The sequence below is a fragment of the Topomyia yanbarensis genome, chromosome 2, assembly GCF_030247195.1.
Source record: "Topomyia yanbarensis strain Yona2022 chromosome 2, ASM3024719v1, whole genome shotgun sequence".
Classification (NCBI taxonomy): domain Eukaryota; kingdom Metazoa; phylum Arthropoda; class Insecta; order Diptera; family Culicidae; genus Topomyia; species Topomyia yanbarensis.
Genome location: NC_080671.1, coordinates 78,785,295 through 78,808,068, shown reverse-complemented (window position 1 = coordinate 78,808,068; position 22,774 = coordinate 78,785,295). Strand labels below are relative to the sequence as shown.

The following is a 22,774-nucleotide window of genomic DNA, read 5'->3' as shown; positions in this document are numbered from 1 at the left end:
CATAGTTACTTAATACATAGAAAATAAAACATTAATACACGAAAAATAAAACAAACAAATCTTCTTCTTTCGATTCTGCGAAAACTACGACTAGGATGAGTAGCGACTTTCATTTTACTATGACAATCCGAATATTCCATCTCGTTCTTATTTACTCTCAGTAGTTTTCGATTTTCATTTTGTGATTGATTGATTTGACAGCAAGTGGCAACCCATTGAAAGAACAAAATTACAGTTAATGTCCATTTGTTATTGTGTACGTTTCTTGATATCAGCAAAGTGAATTGTAAACGAGTTTATTTAATTAGTGCGTAATTGACCTTGCGTTACTGTAAAACCGAGGTATACCACCCTTGGCTATGTTAACTTTTACGCGAATATTTTCTTTTTTACGTTTTTACTGTTAATTGTACGATTAGTAAAACTATTAAGTTATTACGCATTAACAGTATTTTAGTATAGAACGTATTCTTCGCACAAAAAATAAATAAAGTGTCAATAAAATACTATTGCGTTAAAATAGCTCAAAAGTACGCTTGAATGTGATACTCGGTATTTAAACTAAAAGTATAGTGCACTGACCTAACAAAGAAATTCAAATTGTGTACAATTAAAACACTTGTCGTTTAAATTAATTATTGGCAGTCTTCCCATGAACATCGACAAGTTTGCAACCGTGTACAAAATTTCGTGCACGCATTCAACCTCAAACATTCTTTGCTTTTGTGTACAGATTCGCATCGAACACCGAACCCAAGCGAACGATGTGCAGACTTAGGTTTAAACATCGTGTACGTACACCGTGTGCGTACATAAGAAATGCACACACAAAACAGAATGAGTCAATGCTAGTGATGATGGGTGAGAGAAAGAGAAAACTAGTATCAAGAACCTGTGTGTACGAACACCGCGTACGTACATTGGGTTCGGTTGTGCAGACGAACATGTGCTCGTGTTTTGGTACGCATTAGCGCGTTCGAGTTTGCACACGAATTGATAGTGTAGGATGAGCACAGAACTAGAGCGAATATGGTGTTCGATGTTCATTTGGGAAGACTGGTTCCTCTCATCAGAATCCGACACCAACTTAGTTAACGGACTAAGCTAGCGCCAGATTGACGCTAGCTCCAAAAAAATGAAAACACGATTTGAAATTTGTGTCCTTTGCAAAGTGGTTTAAAACTACAACCCGCCTAGACTCAATCGAATTTGGAATCGGTTGTTGTATTTAAGCCACAATTCTGTCAAAATAACTGAAAATGAGAGCTGAAATTTCTCTTGGTGGAATCTAATGAGTAGAATGTCTGGTCGTAGGCAGTTTTTTGGATTTTAGGTGAATAATTATTGAAAAAAGTATCTTAAGGTTCAAGTGAGAAAGCTTGGAAAAGCGGCCATCTTGGAAAAAGAAAAAAAACAGTTTTTTCTCACACCGTTGGAAAAATCTTCATGGAAATGAATCAGCAATACTCTACCAATGCCCCGAATAAATTGATTTATTTTCATGAAGATTTTTACAACGGTGTGAGGCGTTGTCAGTTGAACCTTAACAAATTTCTACAAACTATCCCTATATGTTTCTGCATCTAATGTATATTTATTTTACAACTGCAATGTTTCCTTCAAAAATTCTGATTTTCGTATCTTTTTGATTAATTTTAATTCACCAGTTAGTCACCATCAAAGCAGCGCCATTTTTTAGAAATTTTCATGAAAGAACTGGCTAATCCAGTCAGAAAAACCAATACAAAATCGCCCGAAAAAATAACCCCTTAAATAAAGATCTCTGTTGATGTCGGTAAAAAAAATATTCTTTTATCTTAAAGAACCTATACTTAAGAATGTTTTTCTAATTATTATTAAGATCCAAGCAGTAGAAGCAAAGTTAAAATGTTTTTCATCTGCAAATACACATAATTTGCGGCAGCTCAGGTATCAATTTAGGAGGCACTGAATTGATGGAACACTTAAGCAGTACAAATCTGCATACATTCGCACAGCGAGACAGGGAAGAGGTGTTAGATGTAACTCTCTGCTCTGACAGTATTACGCATGAGTTCGCGAACTGGCTCGATCGAACGAGTTCAAACCGTCGTTATGTGATCACAAATACTCATCTTTGATCATTTGAACGCCTCTCTAGATATCGTTACACATCGTAATCCTAAATCTACGAACTGGGACTTCTTCAACGAGGGCTTGGCGATTGGGTCTTGTTGGTATTTCCAACGATTGAAACTGGTCTGGTTAGCTTGGATACGGTCGTGGACATACCAAACTCCTTTATAATAGCAGTGTACAAGAAGCTTCAAGTAATACGTGCTTCTAGCGGAAGCCCATGGTGAAATTCCGAAATCGCTACCCCTCAAAAATTTTGTGGACACTCGTCTGTCGAAGATGAAGTAAGGTGTCCGGCGGGCTAAAATCTTTTTGCACTATTTCAGCCAAGAATTGAACCACTGGGAACCATGTCGTAAGAGGCGACTAACAACATGCCAGGAGTTCCTAGATCAAAATATTGCTCCGTATCGAAGACTTAACCTGAACGGACCCTAAGGTTTTGCATCATAACCTTCATCCATTCTATATTGAGTGGTTCACTGGCATATACTCACCATTTCTGATTCGCTATTCCCGATTGTGTACCAGGTTTCTTCTGGCGGTTGTACAATAGCCGTAAAGGATGAAGTCTAATTCTACTCTTAGTAACAGCATATATTAATATAATAGCTTTGGTTTCACAACCGTATTTAAAAAAAGCAAACTTTCATGTAGGAAATTCATTGAATTGGCCTAAGATGAAGCTGTCGAATTGCACAAAAAGTTTTTTGTGCGGCAAGCGATCTGTAGCTGTGTCAAAATTTCGTAAAATCGCTCTCCTGGTCGTTTCTTCAAAGTCATCCGGAGCAGTACTCTACGTCACTCTTTCGAGTTTAAACCCCTCATATAGTAATCGGTCTTTGCTAGTACTGCTCTTCTCCCATCGATTCTTCTTCTGGGCCGCCGATGGATCAAAAACCCTTGTCGTTGTGTTGAATATATTTATGATGCATAATAAGCATGTCGTTTGCAATTTGGTAATTAACCCAATTATGGAAACGTGTCTGATAGGGAGAGTGGAGATGCCAACTTGTCATTAACATTTCGCAGTGAATTTCTTCACATTCATTTAGGATATCTTTTATACTTTTTGTGCGCTTGCTTTGTACTGCAAACTTTGGAAATGATCATTGAAGTGTTAATAGGAAGCAATACTTCCAATGGCTGGTTGCTCGGAGTTCAAATTGCCCTTTCGAATTCTCGAAAATTAATCGCGAGTGACTTTCGTACATATTTCTAAGATCATATTTTCTATAGCTGATTAGATATCTCTATTATATTCTACGCGGTTTTATCCTTTTATGTAACGCCCCGCGGAAGAATAATTATTGAAATGCCTATCCGAATGGCATTAATATTTCTACTGGAGTTCGCACACCTGAAAACTTTGATCCAAAATGAAAAGACAAAGCGCGTGAGTGTACTTAGATAACTCACAATATCTACCAAGATATATCCTGATCCATTTCCCTACCTACTGACACTAATCCTATCCTGCGACACTTGTGGATGATGCAGAGAATTCCTCGGTCATAACAGTCACAAGTGTTGAACTAACATTCCTTCCCATCCCAAAATTGACCTGCATGGGCGTAGCCATCTACGTTACTGATCATACTATAATCTTAGTCTCTTTAGGTTGCACGTTGAGTATGGTGTACTATTCCCAAGTATCATACAATTGGTTCAATATGCAATTTCAACAGGTTTTGATCAATCACGGGAAACTCACAGGCGGTCAACTAAGCTAAGCTAACTCGTCTGTCGAAGATGAAGTACTCAGTTTTCCGTTTGACACACACAGGCTGTGTGGAGCCATCACTGAGGACTGAGTTCTTTTTGGGTAGTTCTACACTGAAAGCCATTCGATAAAGAAAATAACAAAACAAATTTTTGTTTTCCTAATTAGTTGATTTCAACAGAAAAATGAATAACGTAACTAAATTTTCTCTTAATTTTGAGAGATTCTCAAATAATAGTTATTGAAAATTATTATTGATTTTGATTCAAGACGCACATCATACGAAATGACAGCAAGTAGCTAAGATGCACACCTTACTGAAATACATCAAGGTAGCGACAGCAACTATGTTCATACACGCTGGGCATAACGGTTAAGCACGTAGGTAGTTGTCTCAGCTTGGAAAGCTTGTTTTATCCTGGACGCAACTACCTGAACCAGTACACAAAAAAAACAGAAATTCAACTGACCTCATTTTGGTTTTACCTAGTTTTTCTTTAAAAACATTTCAATAAAGGGATGATTTTTATTGACATTTTTTTCAATACATGTGCACTGAAAATTGAAAGTATTGTCGAAAATTGTCAAAATCATTCTATTTCGGATTTAGTCGATTATATAGTAACATTTCAATTATTAACCAATGTAATATGTAATATGATAATTATTTTTCATCGTTTGAGATTCCAAACTAGATGTGGAATAAGTATGAAGTTTTTTTTGTAGTGCTGGATAGTGTTTGTGACTAAATAGAAAAAAATATACCTTTATTCTAAAATTCAAATCAATCAATTTCCAACAATCCTTAAATACGTTTGGCTATTTCGTCTCATTTAAGATTGCAGTTTATAAAAAGATAACATGAGAAACATAACTCTGTATTATATTTACGTGTGAATTACTGACATACGGAATTTTTCAACAATTTAATTCCATACCTTTCATCCGTCGGTCGGTGAAACAAAACGTTTGAAATATCCTATGTTGTATTTTACGATGAAGCAGTTTAATTCAACAATGAGATTAGTTGAATTCTAGTCGTTTGTGTCTTGGCTGAAAAGGTAGTGTAACGGCATATGCAATTGTGTCTGGACTAAAACAAACGTTAGAAGCTGAGACAAGCGTTTCAAGCTTTAGCTCATGTAGCTTTTCAAGTTTTGTGCTTTAGCTTTTTAAGTTTTGTGCTAGGATGAAACGTTCGTGTCCAGACTGAAACTGACAGCATCAAACCAACAACGTTGGATTATTGTTTTCAACAAAAATTTAGTTCGCCCAAATATTAACTAGACGAAACCAAAAACTCAACTAATTTTTTAGTTGAAATTGTGATGAATCGGTTTTCCGTGTAATTCTTGGGTATTCGTTCGTAGAGTTATAAGAACTGAATCGATCAAATGAACGCTTGGAAGTTTTGCTGCGTAAAAGTCTAAGGAAAATATGGATAAAGCACAAGATTCGCTCTTGAGTTGTATTCGAACATGCCAACCATTAGCGTAGCTTGCAAACTTGCATTCAAACAAACATGATGTGAGTTCGAAAATGCAAAAAACTTGTTGCATTTTTTCAAGCACAATTGCAGTACCTAGTCAGGGCACTGACTGAACACTGCAAACTCAACTATCACATGGCTACTATTCAACGTGCTGAGTATTATTCGTGTGATCTTTGTGAATCCGTTTACGGAATTTTGTATCATTCGATATGAAACAATCGGGCAGCAATGCAATTGCGTATCCGGATTTTTGGTTCGTCATACATAGATGAACCTATGCAAAAGGAGCTAAAACTCAAGGATATGTTATTGTAGCTAGCCCAGTGTAGTAAAGAGCTATAGCCCTTATCAGTAGGGTTCATTATTTCTTTGAGAGTGAAGAATCCAGGCTGTTTACTGTTTCGTGCTGTGATTGTATTGCGTTGCCATTTTCCACATGGTAAGGCACAAATATCTGAATAACATAGGGAACGTGCCAATCAAGCCGATGTATTCTGATTCCGGAACTATATCAGAAAGTAGAAACGTTTTTTTCTGATTTTATGAACAATTTCACGAACATGAATGCTGAATTATGAACCAGTCCACGAGGCATGAATGTAACCATGAATAATATTTCGAGTTTTGTGAAACTGCTCACGAAAAAAATTCAAAACTGTAAAGTATAGCAAACTACGTTTCCAAATTTATGGACAAATCATTAATCAACATTTGGTTTATGAATAATTTCCATAAATTAGTGATATGGTAATGAAATAGTGCAAATCGTGACTGAAATTTGCAAACAAAACAAATATTACCACAAATTAAAGCGTTATGAAAGTGTTGCCAAAGGAACATTAAACTCAATTACAAAACACGTGATTTTTGTTCACGGTCCTTTGTTCGTAGAAGAAAAATGGGATTTTTCCAGAATTTATGACACTTCATTCTCGAATTTGGAAACAATTTTTTTCATACAAACTGTGTCACTAGTCTGCCTTTCTTATAAGTTGAACATTTCAATTAGTTGCTCGTTTGTATTGATCTGTATTCGTAGTTTACTGCCCATATATGCATAAGAGTCCCATATTGAAAAACAGCAAGCCGAGAAAAACGCTGTTCAAGATTTACATTTTTCATTGAGCCTTATGGATGGGACAACCATGTTGTGTTATTTTTTCGATATTTTCTTAACAAACCTGGTAATCTTATTTGTGCATTATGATCCAGTGATCCAGATGATCCAGAATACAATCCAACAGATATCTCATTTTCGACAAAAATCCATATGGGACTCTTATGCTTATATGGGCAGTTTAAGTTAGTATTAAATATTCCCTTTAAGTCCCTTTAAGTTTAAGTTAGTATTAAATATTCACTTTAAGCTTCAAAATATTTAAAAAATCTAAATTTTAGCAATATTAAATTTTTAAAGGTTAAAAAAAATTGAAATGTAAAATTTATAAATGAGGCATCAACAAGCAAACATGATGTGGCTTGTTAAATAAATTTTTTTTTAAAAATATGCTCAAGAATCAATCTCGTAAATATCACATGCATTCCCAACCACCCTATCGATCCGTCTGTTCATGAAGAATCGCAAATGCACTTTTCATTCAGTTTCTTCATTTAGCCTACATACACACTCCCTCGAAAAACTGTATGTCTGTATTGGTGTGACAACTGCAGCCCAGCGGCATAAGCAATCACCAGCTTCGCCTTTATCCACCAACGAAACACTGTGTACACAATCATATACCCTCACGCGAACGCATCCGTCGTGGGCGGAGCCCATCTTCTCAAACCACGCCCACCTCCCTGGGGTGCTTCTGAAACCGGTTTATTCGAACGGCCACTGTCAATTGTTGGTGCAATAACACCAACAACAGGCAAATCCCCTTCCGCGCTCTTTGGTTGGTTGGTTGGCTCGCTTGCTTCGATGTGTTAGCTCTAGCCGTACGAACTGGTTTTGCGAGAATCTCCAACCTAAAGCAGACAGCTCGAAATTCTTCTGTTTCAGTTGATTTTTCGGTTTGGATACGCGCGGCGCGTTCAGCTAACAACTGTGTTGACTACGACGCACCGTTCAAGGGACTGAGTTTGTGTTGTTGTGTTGTTGTTATTATTGTTGTTCATGCTGTCGAAAGGCTAGAGGAGTAACCTTGCCGCGTGGACTGCAGCGTCGCGACGTTCCTTCGGATGCACTTTTCGACTTTTTCACCGGAAATTCCACTTGTGCCGGAACTTGCACCGGAGGGTGCTTTTAGTGTTACGCTCGTGAGGCGTAGCCGTTTCGCTTGAAGGAAAACAGTGACATTGGAGGTGACACGGAATCACCCCCACTCGCGTGTGCTGCATCGTAGTGCAGAAAAGTGCAGTGACGAGACTTGAGAATTTGAACCATAAAACCAGACGAAGTTGAGTGATTGATTGTGTGTTTAACATTGAACCAGGTGCTAAAGTACATGCTTTGGAAATGTTCCAGCGTAGGCTCGCGCAGTGACTTCAACTGACTGTGTTCGAACGTAAAACCAGTGATTTATGGTCAGTTGTTCGACGAGTTGTTTCCACTAGCTTTTCCCGTTTAGGTCTACGGAGTCAAATTGACGACTTTGATAACACCCTGCCTTGGCGAGATTGTGTCTGTCTTTAAGAGCTTGGAGGTAGAGGCTTCGGTATAATATTTGCGAGTGATCTTGACAAAGTCAAAAACTTTCCATCGCGTGCGGATCGATTCCCGTTTGGTTGATTCAGTTCTGTACCGTGTCGTTTAAGTACTGTGATGCGATTAAAATTAGATTCGAAGCAATGTGATTTAAGTTGCCTGTAGCTAACGCGCTGCAATTGTAATCGATCGGAGATCTCGAACGTGATCGATTGCATAATACACAGTTGCAATTTAGAAGACACACCGTCCCTCCCCCTGTGCTCGACCGTATAGTACGTGTGACAATCGTCTCCGCTGCTGTTGTCAGGGTTGGATCGTGAGCAATGCAATAGAGATGCTGTGAATTTCAATTATCATCCCGTGAACAAACAATTTTTCGAACAACATTCAGCTGCGATTCAAAGTTCACATACACTTCAAAATACCATTACGATGAGCAAGATTCATCGGGACGACGTGGGTCATAACTCAATTAAGATAATTGGATTGCACTCGCAAGTGGTTTTCGGCTGCCACCACCAGTGAACTCGGCCAACGACGGAGACTGTCAGCTGACCAAAAATGTCAAAAAGGTGACCCGATGATCTTTGCGCGGAAATATTTAAAATAGCTAGCGACTGTTGGTGGGAAGCGCCGTAAACGATGCATTACTAGCATGATCGCTGTCGGTGGCCTGTTTTGATTGTCAAAGGGCATAGGCCTAGAAAATGAATTGTTCAGCGGGTGTTTAACGGGAGTGGGTGCAATAGGAAACCAAGCCTTTTTGTTTATCTTCTTTAAGCTTAATACCAAATACGAACCCGTTTTGGCCCACGAAACAGCACAGTTTTTATACAGAAATAATTTAAAACTGTTTAAGAATCCTAGAAGAAACTCGTAGAAAGAGAACAGTGGAAACCGTTTTTAGCCGTCCAAAACTTCCATAAATGCTAAACTATTCTTTTATTCTGAGTTGTACTAGTCTGAAGTAAGCTGATAAGGAAGTGGAAGCAAAAGTATAAACTTTGAATGGCATCTTCAAATAAAATAATTCAGTTGCAATTTTGAAAATTGTTTGCGTAATAACGCGTAACTTAAAAGTTTGGTTTTGAATGCTTCGGGCTCTCCTCATCAGTAACAGACATCAACTTGGAGCATCAAATTAGCGCCAGGTAGACACTAAATCTAAAAAGTCACACGTCTTGTGTGAGCGCCTGAACGACTGGCATATTTCAAGTGATATCCCGGTAGTAAACACAGAAGTTCTGGTTCGCTGATAAGGAAGCTGAATCCAATGCTGGTCTTTTGTTTTGAGGACCAAGCGCTTGGCACTATGCATTTTTTTTCCTAAAGGAGATTTTTTATAAAACTAAATTTTGAGCATGAGAGTACAATAACTAATTTGCAAGTTTGGTTTATAGTGGTTCGAAAGTAACTAACGCTATCTTGGAGCCAGTCCAAGTCCAAAACAAGTTTTATTTCACCTTGTAGTGCAATTGTGTCTTTCTCATTTATTAAAGTCTGATGGCTTCGGTAGTGTCTATTACATTTAATTAAGGCTTTCCGATCAGAATGAAATAACAAGATTATAACAGAATACAGTGTTCGTAGTAAGCTGTGCTAGAAATCCTGTCTCGTTAGGGACCATTCGTAAACCACGTAGACCAAAATTTGAGATTTTTCAATCCCCTCTTCACCCTAGTAGGCTTATGTAGACTTTTACCAACACCCCCCTTGCTCTTCTAAAAGTCTACGTAGACTTCTTGTTTTTTTTATTTGTGGAAAATGCAAAATTAGTAAGAAGCGTATTATAATGTTCCAATAAAGATCTATTTTAAGCTTTTTAAATAATAAGCACAAAACAAACATCGATTAATAATGCTTGTTACATTGGTTTTTGTATACGATTGCTCAAATCAATTAGTATCAATTCAAGAGAATTAAAAATCAAAATATTTTTCTCCGAAATACAAAACTCGTTCTTCGATTATTATAAATTACTTATAACTGTGAGAAAGGTTTTCGTTTTAATTTCACTATACTATCTGTTGGACTTATACGAACACCGTGTATGTAATATGAAATAAGTGGAAATTTAAAGTGAAAACATTTATTATGCAATCACTTTAACAATCAGAAATATCCTGTAGTCAATGATGCACAAAAGTCAAATCAAAAGTTCTAAAAACACACCTTTTGTCGTTTGAGCATCTCAATGTAGACTGATGAAATGCTGTCATACCAACATTATGATTATTTTCAATGCTCTACACGACAACATTGATATTAGTTCGCGTAGTGCTTCTGATTTTCGGTAACAGAGGGGGGTCGGGTTTACCCGACGGTCGGATTTGCCCCACCTTACCCTACTATTATCTAGACTGGAATATTAAACTAATCATGCACACAAATTTCACTTTTGGTGAACAAATCTCAATATTCCTAAGATAATTAAATAATCTAAATTATCTTATTCGAATAAAGGGACGAAACTATCCATATCTTTCCAAAAATATCTATTTTTCTTATGTAATTAAGTCATATCATCTGAGAGTATTATCGCAAAGTGTCAAAGCTTCCCCAAATATTTTGGTAATAAATACCTTACAAAACGGTATACACGGAGTTGCTCCGGGTAAACAAGTAAAATTTACGGTAAATTTAACTTTTGAAATGAGTGTAAATGATTGCAAGAGAAGAGCGAGTAAGGACGCTATAACCCTGGCTCATTAGCCTGGGCAGGACTAAATACTTCTGTCCCATCCCAGGAACCTAGGACCAAAGGAGTGACATTAATCCTCTTAGCAAAGTCACTCCCAACGATTTATCAAACCCCCATCAAATTGAAACGGTTGTGTACGGTTGTCCACGTTTCTTCCATATTCAAGGTTCAAAATAATACGTTGATTAAATTATTCATTGAATGAATAATTTGATTGCCGTATAATTTTGAATCATCTTTATTTTGTACGCTGCACAGTTGGCCTGGCCGCTTTAATGCTTGTGTCATATTCAATATGTGCCACAAACATTAATAATGACAAGAAAAATTGTGGACGAACGTCTGCAATTTTCCAGGATCCCTACATGTATTGGCTGTATACATATGTGTAGACTAAACTAGACTAGAATAGAGTGTAAATGATTGCAAGAGAAATTTCAAACTGATTAACTCAATTGAAATTAAAAAAAAATCAATCCACTTATTTTTATTAATCGGGCTTTTGCTTGTTAACATGGCGGTTTTAATTTGGACAATTTTTTACCTTTTAATGGTTCATGCATGTCTGCTAACTAGTGGTGTATCAGACGATAATTCTCGACTGCAAAATTTTCACAGCCAAAATCATCCGCGGAGTGGAATTTGGGAAAACCCTCTCTACAACTATCGTTTTGTGTTTTCCATAGAACTTTTTCACGAGATCAAACATATATCTAAATCTACGCAATAAACAACGTGTCGGGTTGTTGTTTTGTCTAAAAAATTACGTGGGTTCTAGATTGAGTGATCGCCTAAAGAATAGTTACCTCAATAGTGTACTAACTTCAAAGTGTCTGCATAAATACATCTAGCTGAATCGACTAGTATGTTGAACACAACTCTCCTTCAATTCCATTTATAATTAGTAATACGAGAATAACAAAAAATCAAAGTCTACGTAGACTTTCGCAAAACCACCTCCTCCCCGCTCGTAGACAAACATAGACTTTTGGCAGACCCCCCCCCCCCCTCGTTCCCTCCCCATGAGTCTACGTGGTTTATGAACGGCCCCTTAGTAGATAAAATAACAAAAAATTATAACAAGTGCGAGATACAGTTTTGAAATGTTTCTGTTATGTGTTTCTGATCGGAATGGTACCTACATACTAATAACACAACCAATGTTGAAGTTTGTAAAATATGGCGAAACGGAGACATTTTTTGGTCATCAGTAGGGGAAAGTGGGGCAATATCGCCATGTGAGACGAGTTGAGCACCCCCGTTTTCCAAAAATCTATGAATAATTTTCGATTTTTTGTTTGCACGAATGCTCCGTCAATCACCATTAGATGATGTAATACTTCAATGGCGACAAAAAACAAATCCTAAAGCACGAAAAATACAAAAATCTGATGGGATGTCAAAGAACTGAAAATGTTATAAGATTCAAGCTATATGAAATAAGCTTTCGCATGACGTATGTGTGCGGTAATGGAAAAATGCAAACATCTTCGGAATATTTAACGTCTTTCTAAGTATTTCAAACATAAAAATTATTAAACAAGATCTTGTAGTTCCCTCAAAATTTTTTGCGAAAATAGCCCTACGGCATAGGGCAAAATAAGCAGCACACAAATCTCATATGAGTTCATGCATTAAATTCCGAAAAGTTATCCATATGTAAACGTTTTATACCTGAAGCTACTACAAACGATGAATAATAATATTTGCTTGAGAAAATTACTCGCAAAAATATGATTTAAACAAAATGGAAATTTGATCATAATAGTTACGAAAATGATGTTAGAAAACTGTAAGATGAATTTCATAGGCAGCTAAATGTCACTAAATCAATGGAAAATATGATTCCTAATAATTATAGGTGAAATGAATTTGAAATTTTGTAATAAAATATAATATTTTGCGACATGATCAAATTGCCCCTTAAGATTGCTCATATTGCCCCACAAGATTTTTACCAAACCAAAAATCGATCATTACAAAAAACGATTATTTTCAAAGATTTTTAATTTTCTTCAGCATGTTTAGTAACTGCGTGTGAAGAATATGTTTTACTGTACCAGTAGAGGGCCATTTGGCATTATTTGCATGTTTTGCTGCAGATATATTTGCCTTCAACCTTGGGGTGCTCATATTGCCTCACTTTCTCCTAATCTAGGCCTGCAGATGCAAGAAATATACTATCGTTTGTAATAAATTTCCAATCAATTTGTTCACCCTAGTTTGGCGGTGTCAGGGTCGAAGAGCTGAAATTCCGTCGTCGTAGGTTGGTGCCACAGATATTAAATGGTAGTAGGTACAGTGGTGGACAAAAAAATGCACCAAGCCTATATTTTGCTTCATATAAATAAATCTCTGTATTTAAAATAAAGTTTAATATAAGTACCATGAACATTCATGACGATTTTCATGACTGATCTTAAGCTGTGTGGTAAATAATTCATCTGATTCATCTAGTATGTTTGATTTGTGGTTAAAACTGTCACACTGTTTCAAAATCAAGGTGGACAAAAAAATGCAGCAAAATGCGAAATTGGATTAAAAAATTAAGAATTTGACCGTAAGTTCTATTTATCTAAAAGCTTATTACTTAGTTGCGTAGCCATTTGATTTGATTATTGTTGCATAACAGGTTGGCATAAAATTAACTAGAGTGGTATTTTCGCCCATTCTTGCACGATTTTTTCCATTTCCATCATCCGGATTCTTCAACATACGAATTCATATTCGTTGCTCGAGTTCCTTCCATAAGTACTCAATCGGGATAATTGTTATCGCCACTCTAATACAGGCACTTTGTAGCTTAAAACCTTGACTTAACCAGCTTTCGGGTATGTTTGCGGTAGTTATCCTGCTGAAAAGTCCACCCATCTTTCATGATTTGGTCGGCAAATGAAAGCATTGTGATTTCTAGTAGATCTTTATAAGCCGAAGCAGTCAAGATGTCTTGAATTTGAAGTATTGGTCCAACTTCGAATCGACTGAAGCTTTAATTTTAATTGTATCTTGTTAGCAAAGGGATATTTTTTAAAATATTTTATGGATTTAGACCGTGTGATCTTTGCACATATCTGCAGTCACCTGACGAAAACAAATTGAATTTGCTTTCATCAGACCAATGTTCTTTCTGCTAGCCAGAATTTATCCAATCTCGTCTACAGGGCCGGCGGAATACTTTTTTCCTGAGTGGGTAGTAAGATTCGGAGTAATTTCTACTCGTATTGATGAAAGTTTAGACATGGCGTGCGTAAGTTAAAATGAAAACTCCCCGATACAGGCCCGTGCGCAGAAAATTCTCAAGGGAGGGTTTTGATTTTTTAATGTTTATTTTGAAAGAAACGTATAGAAACTCTCAAACTTTGATGATTTTTTCAGTGGCCTGAACCTAGTCTTGTGAACCAAACGACTCTGCTCAACAAATTGGGTAAATGTTTGTTATTGAGAAGGAGTCATCAAAAGACACCGCTGCATAGTGGTCGGAAACCCCAAAAACGTGAACTTAATTCACTAGAGGCCAAACCATCGAATATATTCACAGGGTATCTTTGAACAAATTATTCGTAAGAATATTCCCACAACCCTTTTAAAAATTACAATTAGGCATGGCTTACTACGATCAAATTAAAAAAAAAAACTTTTTATGCTGACGAGGTAGAAAGTTGGTGTCTTCGACAAAGTTTTAGAAATGCTCGTAATAAAGAATTTTGTTGAACTAATTGAACTTGTAGGATTTAATGTAATCGATTTGCAAAGCGTTTTCTATGGCAACACCCTCAAATGTAGTTTTTCTTTTAAATAACTATTTCCACTGTGACTTTTCGTGCAAACCGTGCTCCAGACAAATGTGGAGGCATTAAAACCACATAATATTGTTGAAGACTGTAAGTTTAAGTACCCAAGTAAAAAACCTGTTTTAATCCACCTAGAGGTGCAATTGTGCCTTTCTCATTTCTCCAAACTATGATATAATAGCTGGTTCGTACAATATAACATTATGGAAATGTCTTTCATTCTTATTACACTAGGTAAGTATATATAAGAGCACCTTTTTGCATTCATCGCGGTATCGGTTTGAATCGGAGTTTTCTATGTGATCGCACTCCACAACCCGTAACTCCGGAGCCGGAAGTAGGATGAAGATGAAATTTAATATCAGTTTCCGGGGACGCAACACCTTTCATTTGAGACTAAGTTGATCAAATCGGTCTAGCCATTTTCGAGAAACCAATATAACCGTTATTCTGAATTTGGATGCTTCCGGATCCGTCGATGGTGGCCAGTGTGGCCAAAGAGACTTTGAATGACTGTTGGTGACCTAGATCTACAAATTCAACAGTTGTGTTTACATTTTGGAAAAAATTTCACCTTTTTACATTCATCGCAGAATTCGTTAGAATCGGGATTTGCTGCGTGATCGTACGTATCACCCTGAAATTCAGAAACCAGAACTCGGATCCACACCAAATTCAAATGCAGCTGATGGACCTTTCATTTAAAATCAAGTTTGCCAAATCGGTTCAGAAAATTCCGAGAAACCGATGTGGACAAATCAACATATTTTGCTTTGTAACCATACTGTTCAACTCGGAATCCGGAACAAGATGTCGGTTGAAAATGAAATTCAATAGCAACCTATGGGAATATTATACCTTTCATTTGAATCTTAGTTTGTAAAAATCCGTTCGGCCATTTCCGAGAAACCGATGTGGACATTTTGTTAACAAATCTGCACATACACACATACATACATACATGCATACATACACACATACATACACACAGATATTTTGCGATCTCGGCAAACTGAGTCGAATGTTATATGAGACTCGGCCCTCCGGGCCTCGGTTAGAAAGTCGGATTTTGGAGCAATTGCGTAACCTTTCTATATGAGAAAGGCAAAAGAATAGTATTTAATTAGCTTAATCAGCATGAGTTCAATGTTATCTTCATGTGATTATATTTTGAAATGTTGGGGGAATGGGTTTGAACGTGTAGCGAATGGGGGGTTAGTAGAGTGGGAGTGGAGGATGCGTCAGAAATCCTTCATCTTATTTTGGTATACGGGGTGGATGAAGGAAATGCGGGCGTGAGGGTGGTCCAAGGGGACGGTAGTGATGAAGGAGGGAGATGTAAGGGCAAGGCGGGGGGGGGGCGGAGGGGCTCTGATGCAATACTCACCTGCATATTTTGCCTTCTATTTGAGACTTGGTTTGAGAAAATCGGTTCAGTCATCACCGAAGAACCGAAGTGACTTTATTTGTGGAATATGCCCGGAATTCCGGACTTCCGGAATCGTCGATAGTGGACAATATATTCAAAGAAGGTTTGATTAGCAATCAGTGATCTAGATCTACGATTAGAAGTAATTTGGTGACCATTTCAATAGTTTTTAGCCTCTGAGGTATTACGATTGTACCGATTTATATGGGAAATTCCAGTGTATCCTTACTAACACCCCTGTAACTCCGGAAGCAAGCGTCAGAACAGAATGAAATTCAGCAGCAGTCAATGGTATTACTGTATCTTTCATTTGAAATCAAGTTTGTAAAAATCGGTAGAGAATTCGTTGGGGAATGGGTGTGATATTTGCTTAGGAACTTGGCGGGTTACCCGGGGGCGTCATGAACTGACATAGGTGACCAATGTGGTCAAAGCTGCTTTGATTGATCATTAGTGATCCAGACCCGCAAACTAGAGTAATGTTACATCAATTTTAATATGTTTTACATCATTTGAACATCATGGTGGTACCAGTTTATATGGGAATTTGCTGTGTGACCGCACTCTTCAACCCGTAACTCCGGAACCGGAAGTCGGATCAACTAAAAATTCAATAGCAGCTTATGGGAGCGTTATACCTTTCATATGAAACTAAGTTTGCGAAAATCGGTTCAGCCATCTCTGAGAAAATTGTGTGAGTTTAAATGACACACATACATACACACACAGACATTTGCCGATCTCGACGAACTGAATCGAATGGTGTATGACACTCGGCCCTCCGGGCCTCCGTTAAAAAGTCGATTTTTACAGTGATTGCAGTGCAGTGCAGTGAACCTTCTTACCTTTATTATGCGTAGTCCGGACATTGAAAACAGTTCCTGCTCGTCCATCTTGGTTTGCACCTTTCTCTCTTGTAGGCAGATGAACTTGGTGTAAAAAAATTTAAAATTCTTTAATAACTCTTAAACGAATGAGTATTTTTACAAGAGGTGTGCGCCGCGCCGCCGATTTCAGGTACAATTTTTATATACGGTGTTCAACAATATGTTTACATGCAGTCTTCAACAATAATTTAATTTTTACATGTAGTCTTCAACAATATTATGTGGTTTTAATACCCCTACATTTGTCTGGAACATCGTTTGCACGAAAAGTCACAGCGAAAAAAGCTATATTAAAAAGCTAAATTCAAGGGGTTTGCCTTAGAAAACTAAATCGATAACATTAAGTCCTACAAGCTCAAGTTGTTCAACAAAATTCTTCATTAGGAGCATTCCTAAAACTTTGTCGAAGACACCATCTTTCTACCTCGTCAGTATAAAAAGTTAATTTTTCTAGTTCAATCATAGTAAGCCATGCCTCAATTCATTTTTTATCAGATTATGGGGAATATTCTTACGAACAATTCCTCCAAAGATACCCTATGAATATATTCAATGGTTTGGTCTCTAGTGACGTTTTTGGCATTTCCGACCACTGTGCGTTGCCTGCTGGCTCGTGGTGGATTCGGATTGATTTGTAGTAGTTGTTAAGCCAACCGACTAAACTTAAACCTCTTGTATCTCGTAATCCTCATCCATCCGGGGCAACCGTTAAGTACTGCTTTAATAAGGATTGTGTTCTTGCTTATTTTGTTTTGTGTTAATCGTCATGTTTTTATCCATAACTACTTTTCCTTACTTGCTGTCAAACCTTCGCGATATATCTCACCTGCTCAGATCTACTGCAAATATCGTACCCTGTTGAGACATGAACCGATCCGGTGGTGTTGACCATAAGGATTTACATCTGTTTACAGCCACCTTCGTCGGGTTTCTTATCCTTCTTGATGCTGGTCCTTCCTATTTATCTGCTAGCTGGTGCTCTTGGTGGCAGTATTTCACCCTATACCGATGCCCATTTTCGCGATCCATTTCGCTGCCACTCTAACAGAATAATCATCGGCGGTAAAATTTCTCTAGACAACGATATCCCGATTTTCTCCAACTTCGTGTTTTTCCTCCTTAACTGCCGTTGCTAGCCCGCTGACCGACATCTGCTGTCTACTCACTACTTTTACTAATATCGAAGCTTATCGAAACGTTAACCGATCCTTCAGGGTAGCCGTCCAACTTGACATACATTCCTTTCCAGCCACCCTCGCAAAGTTTCGTCCTTGGTTTCTTCATTGACGTGTTTCTAGAGTGACCGAACTCAAATGACATTTTATGTGTCCAAACGGTTTGCAGTATATTTTTTACTGGACAGGAACGGACTGTATGACCGACGGCTTAGCGAAAATGTGTTTATTGATTACTGATGCTACATTGTACAGCTAAGTACCAATCATTCCATTCTTTTCAATTTCGTTGCATTCCCTGTGATAGAACCTTCTTTGGTGGATATTGAAGCCGGCATGATAATATTGACTAATGGGGAGGTATCTCCGACGACCGACAGAGAACGATTTGAATATTTCTCCAACTACAAAAATAATGCCGATAAGTCTCCTTTTCAATACAAACCATATCCATCTAATACGACCAGCCCTTGGACGGTCTACTTCCGGACCATATTTCGTGATCTAACTAAGCAACACTCGGGCGTGTAAGAATAAGTATTTGTATACGTACCCGCCCGGGAAGTAGAAATTAATGGTGTAGTCTCCGAGAGGGACCTTAATTGCGAAATGTGGGATTGGCTCCTTTCAGAACCCTTCGGTTCAGTCAGTGAAAATTCTGGTATGCAAGCAATTGCGTTAAGCAACAATCGAGGAGTATAAGAAAACAACTTATTTTCCATTAGACTCATTTAGAGCCTTTCGCCGGATCTGTTCTTCCAAACTTTGTTCTTTTAAACGGGGCTCGTCTAGCTGTTCGCATTTTTGTGCATGGATTACTAACATTGCAAACAGTAGAGTTATGTAGTTACCCATTGTAAAAACAAGGCACGAAGCGGAAAATGCGGAGAGAATTGTGAAAAGTTTTCCTTCTGTGGATAGACTCCGCATGAACTGTTGACATATCCCACATATAAATTAGACGGGGAAACATTGAAGCATTCTTTTGAGGTCCACTCCGAGAAGAGGGCTACGCCACCGGCCACGACTAATTTCTACACTCACTAAAGAGCGAGATTCTGACAATCCCATTGAGGGAACAACTTGTAATGTGCCTATAAATTTTCGAAACAGGAGAATCATTTCCTCTCCTGAGATTCCTCGTAGACGCCTGAAAGTGTCCCTTGATGGGTGCTGCTACAAAAATGAAGTGAATGCGTCACTCATTCAATGTGCCGATCCTATTTGTAGATTCGAGTAATTTCGATATTTCACCTTTGACTCAATCTGCGAACTATATGATCAATCGGATTTAGTTAAAAATATTTCCAAGCAAATTACTAGAATATTCCGTTAAATACCGGAAAACCACTCCCCAGGCACGCGGCTGAATTCTTGGGGAGGTGACAGCAAAAATTGTCAGTATTCCAACTCGCAGAATATTTGGCTTGCGGTTATGAACAGTGTTGATTTCGTTTTCCCGCAGAATTCGTCTTCTACTTAGTACCGGATTTTACGATATTGACTAGATTTCGATTGGTTTCGGTTAAGCCGATCCAAGTTGAGCACGCTGTTTCCTACGAGGATATAGCCGGTGACAGACAAACTTCCTAGCCCAGGAAACTTCGCGTTCTAATGTATTCTCATCAGATTGCTTAGTATTTGTTAGAATATAAGAATTTGTCCATATTTTACCATGTGATAACCATCACCAAACAAATTTGCAATCAATTCTACTTTCCAACATGTTCGTGCCATTTTCCTGACAACTTGAAACCACCACGATCAAATTCACTTACTCATTCGAGATATCCATTCAAACATCATCAGTACGTTTGACGCTGTATCCGTGCTGACTGCCTGGTACGTACTAACGATGTTACCGCTACCACTGAATGGCAGCGGTGATTCCTGCTAATTAGTATTCACCTCCAGTCGCGGCCCGATTTCCGTTCAACTGAAATGCGCAGCAACAGCTGCACTGGCCTCTCTGTATCTACCAGCAGGCTACATAACGTGTAATCGATGTAATATCCCCGACGCGTAGCGACCGTAACAAGTGCCGGGTCTGACGATGAGTTGTTGTCTGGAAATTGTTTTTCCCGCGTGTCGATTGTCGTTTTTATTTTCCCTGCTCCGCTGTTGGTGTCTTTCCGTGGTGCAAATGAAAATTAAACAGTTTCTTTCACCGAGATTTAAACCACCGAGAGACGTTGCAAAAAAATCAATGCAAGAAACCCCGTGAAACGAGGAAACACGATTGTGGTTCCTAATTAGCATATACAATTTTATGTGAGTTTAATTGTTCTAGAGCATACATACTTGCAGGGCACAACTTGTAACCAACGGAGTGTTGTGTTAGGTCGTCATCTTGATTCTGTCTTGCTAATTATAATGGACACGGTAATAAGCGTACCAGAAATCAGGGGTACTATTTTTTGCCAGTGGAAACAACATCGTCAAAGCAAATATCCTCAACAATGTAACGTTGTACTAAATAGCTTAATTTGATTTCAGCTTGCCAGAATCTGCCAGATACGGACCTCGAAGAAACCTGCACCATCAAAGGCCAGGGAAGACCACTGCGGAGTGAACAAAAAGTGTTAAAATTAATCTTTTCGCATTAAGAGCAACAAAAAAAAGTTTAAAAGTGCTTCATTAATCAACTGAATAATATAAAGTTGTGAGAACACGCGTGATTTGCCGAGCATCAGCAGCACACATACCGTGCAGTGTAAAACTTGCCAGGGTACACGAAAACCTGCGAGCTCACCCAACATGCCCGCAGCCGAGATCCACTACCGGACGACGGGAGAACGCGCGAGAGATACGATTTGAAATTTTAAATCAGAACTCGTTTTTCTCAAACTTATATGATTCATTACCGATCCATCCGAGTAGCGTACACATATATGCGAGTGTGCAGGAAAGTGCGAATAAATAAAACTGCCAACCGTTGAAGGCTTTGAGTGATTTGAAGACCCCTTGTCAGTGACAGCTGTTGAAAAGTGCGAAATAGTGCTGTGCAGGGAAAAAAAGGAAAAACGTCCGTTGCTAATTAGTGCTTAGTACCGTACCGTACGGTGTCCAAGCGCTTCTGTCGGCTGTCAGCCGGGTACTTTCGGGGCGAGCTTAAGCAGTGCGAGTGAGAGCAGCACCATCAAAACCTGCGACCGGCTGAAGCTTGTTCAGCTAGCCGGTTGTTCGGTTCGTTCGACCCCGCGACAATGGCAGTGTCCTGCCCGGAAGTTATGTACGGAGCATACTACCCATACCTGTACGGCCGAGCCGGACCAAGTCGACCCTTCTACCAGTATGAGCGGGTAAGCATTACCAATCGAATTATGATTTCATCATGATAATAGTTTTTTTGCGGGCTGATAGGACTGAAGCCTAAGGCTCAGTGGGACTTGATCCGTCCCGCGAGATTTTTTTTATCACGATAAGAGTTTACTTTCCTTTTTGTTCGAGAGTTGACCTACTGCAGCTGTAGAGCTAGGTTCTCGGAAGGGCTCTCCGTCAGAATCACTCACTACCAGCGCCGTAGAGAGAAAATACGGGCCCGGGGGATCCAACGCACGGGCCCCAACCACTGTATATTGCCCGTGCACCACAAAGTTAAAGTTTGATATCCATTGTACTTACTGATACTATGTATATTACACTGAAATTATATTGTTATGTACCAGTTTTTTGCTCTAGTTTTTTGTAGTGCCGGTAAAAACGTAGGGCTGTTAATACTTTATATTATTTTGAATATTTTGATGATTTTGAAAAGAACCATTTTCGTCAATAGTAGGGGAATGTTTTCGGTTGACGGCACACTTTTGTTTTTGATTCAAAAAATTACTCAAATTATGGGAATAAGCATACTAATGGCAAGCTAGAGGCCTTAGCTAATAACTTATGAAAGAGATTAATTTATTCTGTCAACATGTAAAAATTTACTAACAATTCAGTAAAACGATATTTTTTACCATTTTGGGTGGGCTTTCTTCATGTAAATGTAAACCGCTAAACCGGAAGTCGCCTTCTTGGTTTTCAGTATGGTGTCAAAGAGCGATCTCTTGTATCTATTCGTAAAGCCCATTCCAAATATACCCACATTGATTAGGTTATTGAGAACTCAGCATTTGCCACAAAAAATGGGTTGTCGACAACCGACCATGTTTGGGTGCCGACAACCGATTTTAGTATCCTTTTTGAAAACTGATCAAAAAAAAAATGTGACGAGCATTTCGGTGCCATTCAATGTTGAATCACAAAATAGAATGAATTCAAATAGTAAATATTCAATGCGCATACTTTTTCGATCAATTTACTTATTTCTATGACACTAAGCCAATCATTAAAAAAAACTTTTAAGTAGACTTTCACTTGTTCAAAAAATATATTGGTTGTGGAACAGAATATTCGAGTCAGTTTGCTTCAGCAATCAGCACAAAAATATCATTCTAATACAACACACAAATAATATTTAACTAAATGTCCATGTCTGCTTTCTGTCAAAAGTTACGTAGGGGTGCCGGCGACCGACCACTTTCCCCTATTAGTAAAAGTAAAGAAATGGAAGGTTTAAAAATGTAGTAATTACAAAATTAAGAACATTATTTAAACTGAGATCAATCGTACAAGAAAAAAACCGATTTAATCCACCTAGCAGTGAGATGAAACATTTCTTACACATTTCACTATTGGATTAGTTTGCAGAACTCACGAGAAGTATGCACCCAACTAGAGGTGGGATGAAAACAGTTCTAGTTTTCTAGGAGGGTTGGGAGTACCGGTTTTACCGTTCCCGAAAACCGGTAAAACCGTCCATATATTAAATA

General features: G+C 38.2%; 1 protein-coding gene across 2 annotated transcripts in view; it reads left to right on the top strand.

Annotated features, from left to right (window-relative positions):
* The first annotated feature begins 7,239 nt into the window (after positions 1-7,239).
* LOC131678530 (protein vestigial) overlaps positions 7,240-22,774 on the top strand; it is a 164,790-nt gene continuing 149,255 nt past the window's right edge. Inside the window, exons 1-2 of one of the 2 annotated variants that reach the window (XM_058958737.1) lie at positions 7,240-7,856; positions 20,460-21,265. In XM_058958737.1, the coding sequence (XP_058814720.1) occupies positions 21,170-21,265 (96 nt within the window). In that variant the 5' untranslated portion in view covers positions 7,240-7,856; positions 20,460-21,169. The remainder of the gene's footprint in view (positions 7,857-20,459; positions 21,266-22,774) is intronic. The other variant, XM_058958738.1, reaches the window with a different exon arrangement.